The sequence below is a fragment of the Gadus chalcogrammus genome, chromosome 19 (assembly GCF_026213295.1).
Source record: "Gadus chalcogrammus isolate NIFS_2021 chromosome 19, NIFS_Gcha_1.0, whole genome shotgun sequence".
NCBI lineage: Eukaryota > Metazoa > Chordata > Actinopteri > Gadiformes > Gadidae > Gadus > Gadus chalcogrammus.
Window position 1 is genome coordinate 30,502 of NC_079430.1, and position 12,477 is coordinate 42,978.

At 42.6% G+C, this 12,477-nt stretch overlaps 1 protein-coding gene across 1 annotated transcript in view; it reads right to left on the minus strand.

Moving 5' to 3' along the window:
• The window catches only part of LOC130372757 (alpha-2-macroglobulin-like), a 48,831-nt gene that overhangs the window by 6,675 nt on the left and 29,679 nt on the right, over positions 1-12,477 (minus strand). Inside the window, exons 8-9 of the mRNA XM_056578918.1 lie at positions 3,484-3,567; positions 2,916-3,092 (exon numbers count right to left, since the gene is read on the minus strand). Coding sequence (XP_056434893.1) covers positions 2,916-3,092; positions 3,484-3,567 — 261 coding nt within the window. The remainder of the gene's footprint in view (positions 1-2,915; positions 3,093-3,483; positions 3,568-12,477) is intronic.

Below are 12,477 nucleotides of genomic sequence, written 5' to 3' on the forward strand. Positions count from 1 at the left end.
CTTTTACAGTCTGGCATTGTTTGTCTGGTAAACTTTGTTGATGTCAAGATAAGTGTTAAATTGAAAACACTGTTCTTTGTCCTGTGTGTATTAGTATTAGGCCTACATATCCCGAGCCAATACCCTGGTGTTTCCAACGCCGTTTTGCAAAACAAGCCAAAACACAAACTGTGGTTTTCAACTTTTATTGTTCGAATAGGATCTTCATAGGGCTGGCCCGAATGCCATTTTTCAGGCTTCGAATAGGCCTACTCGTTGGTTTTTCCGAGCGAATATTCGAATACTCGTTCCAGAAAAAAGCACCATCAAAAACAACATTAATTATCCTTATATACTCCCTGGAACCGATTTTGACAGTATCTGCATATTTTGTTGAAGATTTAATAGCTTTTGAACGTTAATTAGTAGGCCTAAGTAGGTTGAAGTTCCTTCGTTTTTCCCCGTGAAAGCGAACAGCTGTTGCTCCGTTCCAAATCAGCTGTTCTCTGCCATCTCAGCCCTTACGGGAGCTTTTCAATTCATCCTGGAACGTGCATCTTTTCAGGGAATTTGTACAATAAATCCATAACAAATACCGAATATTGATTGTCTTATGTGTCCATATTATATCCATTATATTGACCGGGTATTCCGCAGACGCTCACGCTCTGCAGCAAGCCAGTCAAAGTTGATTGGCGCGGCGCTGTACAGCGAACGTAAACAAACAACTAAGCTAAGGTTTTGTATTACTTTTCCTCCAGAGATCCCGCTAATGTTGTGTTATAAAGTAAAGGGAAACAAGATATCTATTCTTCCTCCACCTCTCTCGCTTCTCTGCTTGGTGTCGCTGACGCTTATAGTTTGCCTCCCTCGCTCTGGTAAAGTCACGTACGTGGAAAAAAAAAAGAACGAAGCTCCGAATACTGATTTAAGCTTCAAATACTAATTTTCCGAACCAGTATTCGAATATTCGAATAATTTCAACACTTGACAATACACTGTAGAGCATATTGTAATGCAGCGTTGAATGGATGAATAGCTTACATAAGGGTACCCAGCACTTTTCAGACCACACTCAAGCTTATGGTTATTGTCCCCACCACTTCTAAAAACAAACTGACGCCCTTGGGTTTCCCTGTGTGTTTGTTTGCTAGGAGGGGAATGCTGACCCATGTACGGTATACTAGCTGCTTCGACCGTCACACTTTCCTTTTGGCTCAAGCAGGTATGAATGTTTTATCTGTTCTATATGTTATATCAAAGCTGGTCGTATTTACGTTTGTGGGAATGCAGCAAATTGCATTAAGTACTTTATTGGGTGTCAAGCAACGAAGTTGCGAGACAACCTATTGTTTTTGTATGAATTCCTATTATTATTATTATCCTTCAGTGGGAGTCTATTGCAGCCCATAGAACGCCTTGGTGAAAAGTTGTGAAATTTGGTACACTGGTTCAGGACAGCCCCATTAGCCCATCAAGTTAATTTCAGGTCACTAGCCCATCAGCTCTAGCGCCACCAAAAGGTCAAAGTTGGACATGCATTCATGTTTATAACTTTCGACCCATTCATCCAATATTCACAAACCAGGTATCATTGGATTCCTTGAACCAAGCCGACTTCAACAGACCCTATGACGTCATTCATCAAACTTGCGCCATCAAAAACGAACAGGAAGTAAGCCTGTTCTCAGCAGCTCTTTAACATATCATAGCCAAACTTGCTAGATTATGTCCAATCATCATGAAACTTGCCATATTTGATCTTCAGACCAAACTGAACAAACGTGCCAAACAGCTTTTTCTAATTCCAAACCGTTTGGCCGTGACAGCCAATCAAACTTGACGGCAAAGCCGCCTAACAGGAAATAAGCCCGTTCTCAGCAAATCTTGAACATATCATAGCCAAACTTGGTACATAGACTCATGACATCATTCTGGGGACAGCCAAACAATTTGGTGACCTTTGACCTCAGGGGGACGTCAAACAACAATGACTTTATTTACCATTCCGCCCACTTACAATATAAACTGCAATTCTGACTGGTTTCGATGCTTCGTGAAGCGCCTCAAGAACTGATGCTTGTTAACATTGTGTCTCTGTTAGGGATATTGTTCAGAATACCACTACGTATTTGTGTCATTTGTTCTGTCGGGCAGACGATAATGCGCCCTTACCACTAGGTAGGGTCATTTTTCCTTTTTGTCTACATTTACGCGTACTCGCATAATGCTGTACTTCATCCCAACTGCCGTCATTATTACCGATTACCGAGACGGTCATAATGTTGCCACCTAGCCGATTACCTCCGCCCGGCAGAATTAGTTTACAGATTACCGAGAAGGTCGTCATGTAGCCCACCAGCCGATTACGTCCGTCCGGCAGAGTTAGTTTACAGATTACCGAGACGGTCGTCATGTAGCCACCCAGCCGATTACGTCCTTCCGGCAGAGTTAGTTTACCGATTACAGAGACGGTCGTCATGTAGCCACCCAGCCGATTATGTCCGTCCGGCAGAATTAGCTTATCGAGTCCCATTATGCTTGACACCCGCATTGCTGCATGCAGCTATATTTTTATTTATTTTCATGTTATATTGTTAAATACATATTTCTATATATTAGCGGTCTGCGCTAACCTAACTGAGGAAGGGAATGCTGACCCATGTATTGGGTCATAGATGCTCAGTGATACTTTTCTTTTGGCTCATGCAGAGTTAAATAAATGTGAACAGCCAGCCCCCATTGTGGTCCAGTCCTTCTTCCATACAGCCCAGACCAATTTATTCATCTACATATCATTGAAGCCTATTTCGTTTTCAGGGAATGACCAAACAGGGACGGTTACAAAATACAAACGTTAAACAAAATAAGACGTTAAAGTTTTCAATTAAGTCTGCTGAACACATCCAAAGAGCATGAATTCTTAGGAGACTTACCACTGGTCAAGAAGTTAGTGGCCCTGGCTTTAATCTTTGAGGTGATTTGCTGTGTGTTGGTCAGGTACTCCAGGATGTAAATATTGGGGGCGAGTAGAGCCATGTTCTGCTCTCCACATCCATACGGCATGCTCAGCAGACCGTCTAGGTTCTTGAGGGCTCGGCCCAAGATGTCACCTGTGGGAAGTTTAAGGTGAGAACATGGATGTTTTAAGAAATGTTTTAACTATCTCTTTCAACAGCATATGCTTTCATCCAGAGGGGTTGGTCTTTTTTTTTTTAGATATAATAATAATATAATAAACAAAAGGTATCAGGGAGGCCTACTGGTAGACTGCAGACATTGGGGTTTGGACCCAGAACCCTTTGACTGGGAGCCAAACACTCTGACCACTAGGTTTCCTCTCCCCTGAATACTGCTGACCTTTTAATTAATTAAATTCTGACCAGTTAATGTGTGCTTAATTGTTCTGAATCATTCCCCAGACACACAGTGGTTTTCTTCCTATTGGGCATGGTTGATAAGGCAGCCCCCCAACATGCTCAGTAAAAAGAGATCATAGTTTACCCAGGACTGAAACTGAAGCTCTGGCAGATCCTTGGATCATATCCTCAGGTAGGCTGAGCTCCACCTTCTCCTGAAGACTCTCTCCTAGGTATGGAGAACACATGAATATTCATGCAATATATATACAGGCATATGGCAACACCAGAAGGAAGAAATGTAAAAAAGATGGCTTCATAAAGTTATGTCATTGAGTAAAGTAACGGTATAATCAACACGCTAATGTACAGGCTATGCATTAGCTGAAAAATGTCAATTTAAAGAATAATTTATCAATTATTAAGGCCATCAAATGCAAACTACTAAGAATGAAGAAAGTGTGCCAAAAACCAAAGATATTGATTGACTGGTGAAAGTTGGCTAAACCAGAGCAGCTCAAGCTAGCAAAAGCCAGCCAGGCCCCGGAACTAGCATGTGTAGCAGTTATGGAAAAGTGTTAGCCTGGAAATCCAGACCCACATCTAGAAAGTAGTAGGGTCTGTCAACGAGTAATGAAAATGGCCCAACTCGAGGGGCGGAACCAAGCATGCATTTGAAAATATCACTGCACACAATTGGAGTACACTACGGCCAATCATAATAGAATAATAGAATAATAGAAACAGGGGTGACGTATCCAGTGCTGTGTTCCAATATCCATACTTCCTTGAGTACGCTTAAATGTAGTACACCATCCGCACTCACTAAGTGCGCTAATTTTCAGATGTCAGTGTTGTTCCAAATCGAATACTCTGTGGTGCACAAACCGTAAGTTACGATCACGACTGCTGCCGTGGCTCCTCACCCGCAATAAACATCCTGAAACATCTTGAATGGTGAACTCTTTACGCCTATTAGCTATCAAAAGCTATAAAAACTACAAAGTGGAAAATGCGCCAACTTTGGCTCAGCCTGGCTACTCCCTCGTCCGCTACGTAGCTAAGATGGCTGCCGTTGAGTACGAAAAGTGTACAAGTACATCGATCCACACTTCGTGATTTGACCGTTTTGAGTTGTCAAGTAAGGTAGATTTCTTAGAGTCCAGGAGACAGGGAGAAGGTGGAGAGGTCTGTGGGAGGATAAGGGCGGAGAAGGCAGGGGCTGTTGGAGAATTACCAAGGCCTAGGGAAAGGTGGGTTTTTTTTCCAGCGGGGGCTGAAGGATGTTAAAGAGGAATGGATTTACTTATGTCAGTGTTACTCATGTATCAGGTTTATTCATGTATCAGTTAAATATCATAAAATCATATATCATGTTTTAGTATCATCATATAACAATCATTTTCTTTGTTTCTTTGTTTTAGTATCATCATGAATCTATCTCTTTCTTTAATATCTATCATTCATTATAACATGTTTTTTTGTTTTAATATCATCATAAATATATCTCTTTCTTTAATATCTATAATTCATTATAAAGTGTTTCTTTGTTTTAATATCATCATAAATATATCTCTTTCTTTAATATCTATCATTCATTATAAAGTGTTTCTTGTTTTAGTATCATCATATATCTATCTTTTTCTTTTATATCTATTATTCACTATAAGATTTATCATGTTTAGACATAATCGGCTATGGAAGAAAGCACTGAGAAAGATTACAGCACTTGTGGGTGAAATGATGTTGTCATACGCTTATGACATGTTGTATTGTTGTATTGTTTATCTTACACTTATGATATGTTATATTGTTTATCATTATATGGTGTATTTTACTTATTAGTATAATTTGTGGAACAAGTAACAACAATCTGAAGGCGTACGTGCCTGAGAGTACGTGCCTGGGAGTAGGCCTACGTGCCTGAGAGAATCTCTGCCATGGCGAGGTGGAAAATTACCAGGTCATAATGACCTGGTATCTGCATCAGAGAAAAGGGCGGGGTGACAGTGAAAGTTCTAGATAAAAACAGAGAGAGAGAGACAGAGACAGAGAGACATCGTCCCGACGGGGGCTCCATGCGGGGCCTGGGCCCTTTGCGATCTCCGGACTTTCGGACTTAGAGAAATTAGAGCATCCGATCTCCGGACTTTTGGACTTAGAAAACTTGGAACATCGGATCTCCGTACTTTCGGACTAAGAGGAATTAGAACATCCGATCTCCGGACTTTCGGACTTAGAAAAATTAGGACATCCTCTCTCCACAACCCAGTCTCACCAATATGCGTACAGATCGCACGGTTTGACACTTTCAAAATGCGTGCAGTACATACGCCAAATGACCATTTCGCGTGCATATGATACGCAAAACCCAGCATTAACTACTGTGGAGGGCGGATGCGTCCATTTCGCGTGCATATGATACGCAAATCCCAGCATTAACTGAATGGGAAATGCAATATTTTAGGACAGATTCACCATTAAACGTGTTTCTAATGACATTTCTAGCGAGAAATGTACTTTTTCCTTGAATAATCTTCAGTCAGTGAATGTGTATGATCTTTATTAATCTTTATTATCTGAATGGGAAATGCAATATTTTAGGACCGATTCACCGTTAAACGTGTTTCTAATAACGTTTCTAGCGAGAAATATACTTTTTACTTGCATAATCTTCAGTCAGTGATTGTGTCTGATCTTTAGTTTTATAGTTATTAGGAAGATTTTATCGGCTCGCTCGCATGTTTCAACGACGTCAGGTTGTTCAACCCAGTCGCCAAGAAAAAACGTCAGTGGTGTACGTTTCCATGAACACTGGATACGTAGCATTTCAACGTAAAAAATAGCGTGTTATACCTACAGTATCCACGTGTGCCGCTGTGGAGGCGGGTTTCGGGGTTTGGGTTTCACGGCTTTTGCGGCAAATTGTGGACACGATTGTTTAGGGGGGGGGGGGGAGACTGTTGTTGACCGGGGAGGGGGGGGGGGGAGAGACACGTTTGTTGAGACACGTTAGTTGAAGGGGGGGGGGGGGGGGGGGGGACACGTTTGTTGAGGGGGGGGAGACACGTTTGTAGGGGGGGGGGCACGCTCGACAACGAGAGTTGGTTTTTATTGAACGCTCGACAACGAGAGTTGGTTTTTATTGAACGAGACTTCAACACGGAACAGCTGCGCGAAACGATGGTCACGTCGCTCTCGGTGACGGTGTCGACAATAATGAACACACAAACAATGTTAATAGAACAACACACAACCACATAACATCCCGAACCCATTAACCCCACTTAATCCTAACAACAAAACAAGTTAACAAAAGCCCCATTTGTCAACTGAGAACCCCAATTCCCAGAATCCCCCGCGGCTCCGGAACACGGCGTAGCTTATATTAATCTTTATTATCTGAATGGGAAATGCAATATTTTAGGACAGATACACCATTAAACGCGTTTCTAATGACATTTCTAGCGAGAAATGTACATTTTCCTTAAATAATCTTCAGTCAGTGAATGTGTATGATCTTTATTAATCTTTATTATCTGAATGGGAAATGCAATATTTTAGGACCGATTCACCGTTAAACGTGTTTCTAATAACATTTCTAGCGAGAAATATACTTTTTAATTGCATAATCTTCAGTCAGTGATTGTGTCTGATCTTTAGTTTTATAGTTATTAGGAGTTGATCGGCTCGCTCGCATGTTTCAACGACGTCAGGTTGCTTTCGCTAAACTAGCAGCTCACGTGCTTCCGGCGTTTGTGTTATTAAACTGTTACTTTATGTAACTTTTAATGATATCATCTTGTTAGAAACACGTATATCTGAGAGCCAACCCAGTCGCCAAAATCATACCTACGTTGACAGTGTACGTTTCGTGAACACTGGATTACGTCGCATTTCAACATAAAATTGCGTGTTATACACACACACACACACGCACGCACATGCACAGACACACACACACACACAAGCACACACAAGCACACACACGCACGCACAGACACACACACACACACACACACACACACACACACACACACGCACACACGCACACGGTGCATTTCGCTGCTAAAACCACAACAACAAAATATTCCCTCAAATATTATTACTTTCAAAACGTTGGCCAAAATGGCCAATAATATCTTTTTTTTTTGGGATGCTTCTAGGACATTTTGGGTGGATTTTGAACGGTATGTGGGGGGCACGTTTTTTGCAGGAAGATCTGGCTCCACCCCGGCGTGGTGCCGTCTCCTTTTGACCTTTTGACCCCAGACTTCTGGGGGAATAGCTGAATCAATTCATTAGTCAATCAGAAGCATGTAAATATCTTTCCGGTGGCAGAAGAGGACAAACATCTACGCTTCCAGGCGATTGCAACGGTGCCACACATGAGCATATTCGAACATGTTTAATGGTAGTAATTAGCTGTCGAAATTGGAGGCCTTAATCAATGCTGAGCAGCTATTGATTTGCTTCCCGATAAAGATTTGTCACAAATGACATGTTATTTAGCATCTACACGTTGAGCTGAGTCCAATGACACCAAGAACGACACTCTAGCTAATGGTAACATGTATTTTACATGGTACACCTAGGTCTAGGACATGATCTCGGTGTAGCAAGAGGCCGAGCTTGATCTCATTGGACTCAGCTTAACGTGTAGATGCTAATTAACATGTAATTTGTCAAAAATCTCCATCGGGAAGCAAATCTATAGCTGGTCATTATTGATAAAGGCCTCCAAAATCGACAGCTAATTACTACCCCGAAACAAATATGATCATGTGTGGCACTGTTGCAATCGTCTCGAAACGTAGATGTCAAAGGACACCTTGTTTGCTCTGCTGCACCACCGGGAAGATATTTTCATACTTCTAATGGATTGATTCATATTTTAAGGTTCTCGGAGTGAGACTTTAAGTGGCTGCAGCAGAAGTGTTGCGACGAAAGATGATATCAAGAGATTTATAGAATATTCCCATTCACATTATGATTCTTCGTCGTAACTTCCGACCAAACATCCTTTACATTCACAGAGCGAAGATTATGAAAGTCCAGGCAGGAAGGGGGGGCCTGCCCTTGGGGTCTGACCGCGCCAAGTCTCGGGCAGGAAGGGCCCCCCCTTCCTGCCCTCGGGGTCCGACCGGGCCAAGTTTCGGTGCGGAGGTCCCAGTTAGGCCCTAGAATAAGGTATTAAAATTTCAGGGCGGTAGGACCTTCCTATCTCAAAAACTCTTTTTCCACCACATTCTGAACCATTAGGTCTTGCAGGCTACACTTCTGAGGGGCTTTGTCCAAATGACACTCCATTTGGGAAAACTTTTTATCTCTAAGGGCTAGAACTCCAAATCTCGGATATGTCGTACACGGGGCCCCGGGAAATGTGTGTAAACATTTTAGCATCCCTAGCTATCTCGAAAAGGTCGGCAAAGGGGCGTGACCTCCAACAGTACAGTGTATGTACATAAGACAGAGGTTAGTTTCTAGTCCCCATTTTTTGTGGGATGGAGGTGTACATTTGTGGCTAAAGGTGTGTAGACACAGCTGGCCTGTGGCCACGTTTTTGAAGTCGGGGGTCAAAAGGTCAAAAGGAGCCGGCACCACGCCGCTTATGAGATAACAAAAAGTGAATCTGTATTTCTCTCATTACATTTTGTCATTATTGAAGAGAGGCCTGATTCTCAGATATGCATATTGGACTGTTAGGGTATAGGTCTGGGAAGAACTTCAGGCCAAAATCTTGCAAGCGAGCCGCTGGGTGCAGGTGCAACGAGATGGAGCACTTGCTGAGCCTGGACTTTCATAATCTTCGCTCTGTGAATGTAAAGGATGTTTGGTCGGATGTTACGACGAAGAATCATAATGTGAATGGGAATATTCTATAAATCTCTTGATATCATCTTTCGTCGCAACACTTCTGCTGCAGCCACTTAAAGTCTCACTCCGAGAACCTTAAAATATGAATCAATCCATTAGAAGTATGAAAATATCTTCCCGGTGGTGCAGCAGAGCAAACAAGGCGTCCTTTGACATCTACGTTTCGAGACGATTGCAATAGTGCCACACATGATCATATTTGAATATGTTTCGGGGTAGTAATTAGCTGTCGATTTTGGAGGCCTTTATCAATAATGACCAGCTATAGATTTGCTTCCCGATGGAGATTTTTGACAAATTACATGTTAATTAGCATCTACACGTTAAGCTGAGTCCAATGAGATCAAGCTCGGCCTCTTGCTACACCGAGATCATGTCCTAGACCTAGGTGTACCATGTAAAATACATGTTACCATTAGCTAGAGTGTCGTTCTTGGTGTCATTGGACTCAGCTCAACGTGTAGATGCTAAATAACATGTCATTTGTGACAAATCTTTATCGGGAAGCAAATCAATAGCTGCTCATTATTGATTAAGGCCTCCAATTTCGACAGCTAATTACTACCATTAAACATGTTCGAATATGCTCATGTGTGGCACCGTTGCAATCGCCTGGAAGCGTAGATGTTTACATGCTTCTGATTGACTAATGAATTGATTCAGCTATTCCCCCAGAAGTCTGGGGTCAAAAGGTCAAAAGGAGACGGCACCACGCCGGGGTGGAGCCAGATCTTCCTGCAAAAAACGTGCCCCCCCACATACCGTTCAAAATCCACCCACAATGTCCTAGAAGCATCCCAAAAAAAAATGATATTATTGGCCATTTTGGCCAACGTTTTGAAAGTAATAATATTTGAGGGAATATTTTTTTGTTGTGGTTTTAGCAGCGAAATGCACCGTGTGCGTGTGTGCGTGTGTGTGTGTGTGTGTGTGTGTGTGTGTCTGTGTCTGTGTGTCTGTGCGTGCGTGTGTGTGCTTGTGTGTGCTTGTGTGTGTGTGTCTGTGCATGTGCGTGCGTGTGTGTGTGTGTGTATAACACGCTATTTTATGTTGAAATGCGACGTAATCCAGTGTTCACGAAACGTACACTGTCAACGTAGGTATGATTTTGGCGACTGGGTTGGCTCTCAGATATACGTGTTTCTAACAAGATGATATCATTAAAAGTTACATAAAGTAACAGTTTAATAACACAAACGCAGGAAGCACGTGAGCTGCTAGTTTAGCGAAAGCAACCTGACGTCGTTGAAACATGCGAGCGAGCCGATCAACTCCTAATAACTATAAAACTAAAGATCAGACACAATCACTGACTGAAGATTATGCAAGTAAAAAGTATATTTCTCGCTAGAAACGTTATTAGAAACACGTTTAACGGTGAATCGGTCCTAAAATATTGCATTTCCCATTCAGATAATAAAGATTAATAAAGATCATACACATTCACTGACTGAAGATTATTCAAGGAAAAAGTACATTTCTCGCTAGAAATGTCATTAGAAACACGTTTAATGGTGAATCTGTCCTAAAATATTGCATTTCCCATTCAGTTAATGCTGGGATTTGCGTATCATATGCACGCGAAATGGACGCATCCTCCCTCCACAGTAGTTAATGCTGGGTTTTGCGTATCATATGCACGCGAAATGGTCATTTGGCGTATGTACTGCACGCATTTTGAAAGTGTCAAACCGTGCGATCTGTACGCATATTGGTGAGACTGGGTTGCTCTCCAACACTAGGGTGACCAGATTTGAGTTTGTGAAAAAGAGGACACTTCGTCGCGGGGGGGGGCCAAAACATGGGTATTTTTTTTTTTCTTTAGTTCGTCCGTGAACTTACATTAACGTTTAGGCATGGCTGCAGACAGTGGCGATCCTAGGTCCAATTGCGCCCCGGGCAAGATTGTTGACGGGGGGGGTGAGCCTACGTGCTTCAGTGGGGGTTTCATTCCGTCTATACACGGCACCTTCTCAACGAGCACATGAGATCGGTCGCCCAATGACAGACTCTCTCTACAGTCATGGTGCGTTTTAATATCCATCCGTCTCGGAGCTCCGAGGACGTTGCCTAGCGACACGCACAAACACGCCCCTTTTCCTCGGAAGTCGATCTCGCCATCTCGTTTGAACTCAGCGGTGACCGAGCGAGGCTTCCGAGATAGAATTGAAGATGGATGCGCCCAGTGTGACATTCAGTGAACTGTTTTCATTGTGTTTGGACCGCTTTGGTGGTTTAAATCGCAATTTCAATCACTCGTATTGCTGTAATAACTTACATATGCAGAAGATACATTGAAACATGAAATGAAGTGAAAATTGTAGAAGTTCAAATGGCTGCGTTTTCGTACGGTGAAAACGCACCGTTTCATTTATATTATTTCGTAGTCCTGAAATAATATAAATGAAAATAGTAGTAGTAGTCGGCCAATGCTACCGCAACAATAGCTTTCCGGGTGGCGTTCATGTTTTTCTCCGACGACCTACGCTCAAAACATAATAAAACGATTTTAGTGTGGGCGTGGCGTCCGATCCGAGATCCGAGTCGGCTCGCAGAGAATACTCGAACGCACCATCAGCTCGCGCAAGAAGGTGGAACGTAAGGGAGATACCATTTCCAGAACTTGGAAGGCCGTAATAACCATAGACATATACAATGGTAATAACTAGTAGGTTATGTGAAAGACCCAGAAACACAAATATGCGACGAGGCAAAAAAAAATAAAAAGATAATAATAACAATAATATATATATTTTTTTTTTTTGCGACGAGGCAAAATACCGGACGTTTTTGGAATCCCTGCCGGACGCATTTTTTAGGTCTCGAAAAGAGGACATGTCCGGGAAAAAGAGGACGTCTGGTCACCCTATCCAACACGCTACAGATATGGGAGAGATCTCTCCCAACGGGGCAATGAAGACTACTGGCTGTGGGACCATTTGATGAGACCTTCCTGGCTGTGGGACCATTTGATGAGACCGACCCTCCGTGCCCGAGGAGAGATAGAGATTCCCTCTCTCCCCCTCCGTCGACACCGGGGAAGTTTTGGATGTAGTGTAGAGAGGTAAGAATCAGGTATCGAAATTATTATAGACTAAATCAGCTTTATAGACAAGCCCAATTTATTAAGCACTATATTATAGGTATTATAGGAGAGATAGAGCTTCCCTCTCTCTCCCTCTGACGTCACGGAGCAACATTCCAGCGCAGCTCACTCCCCGATGACACGGACGTGAGGATAGATTAGTCTCGATCTCTCCTT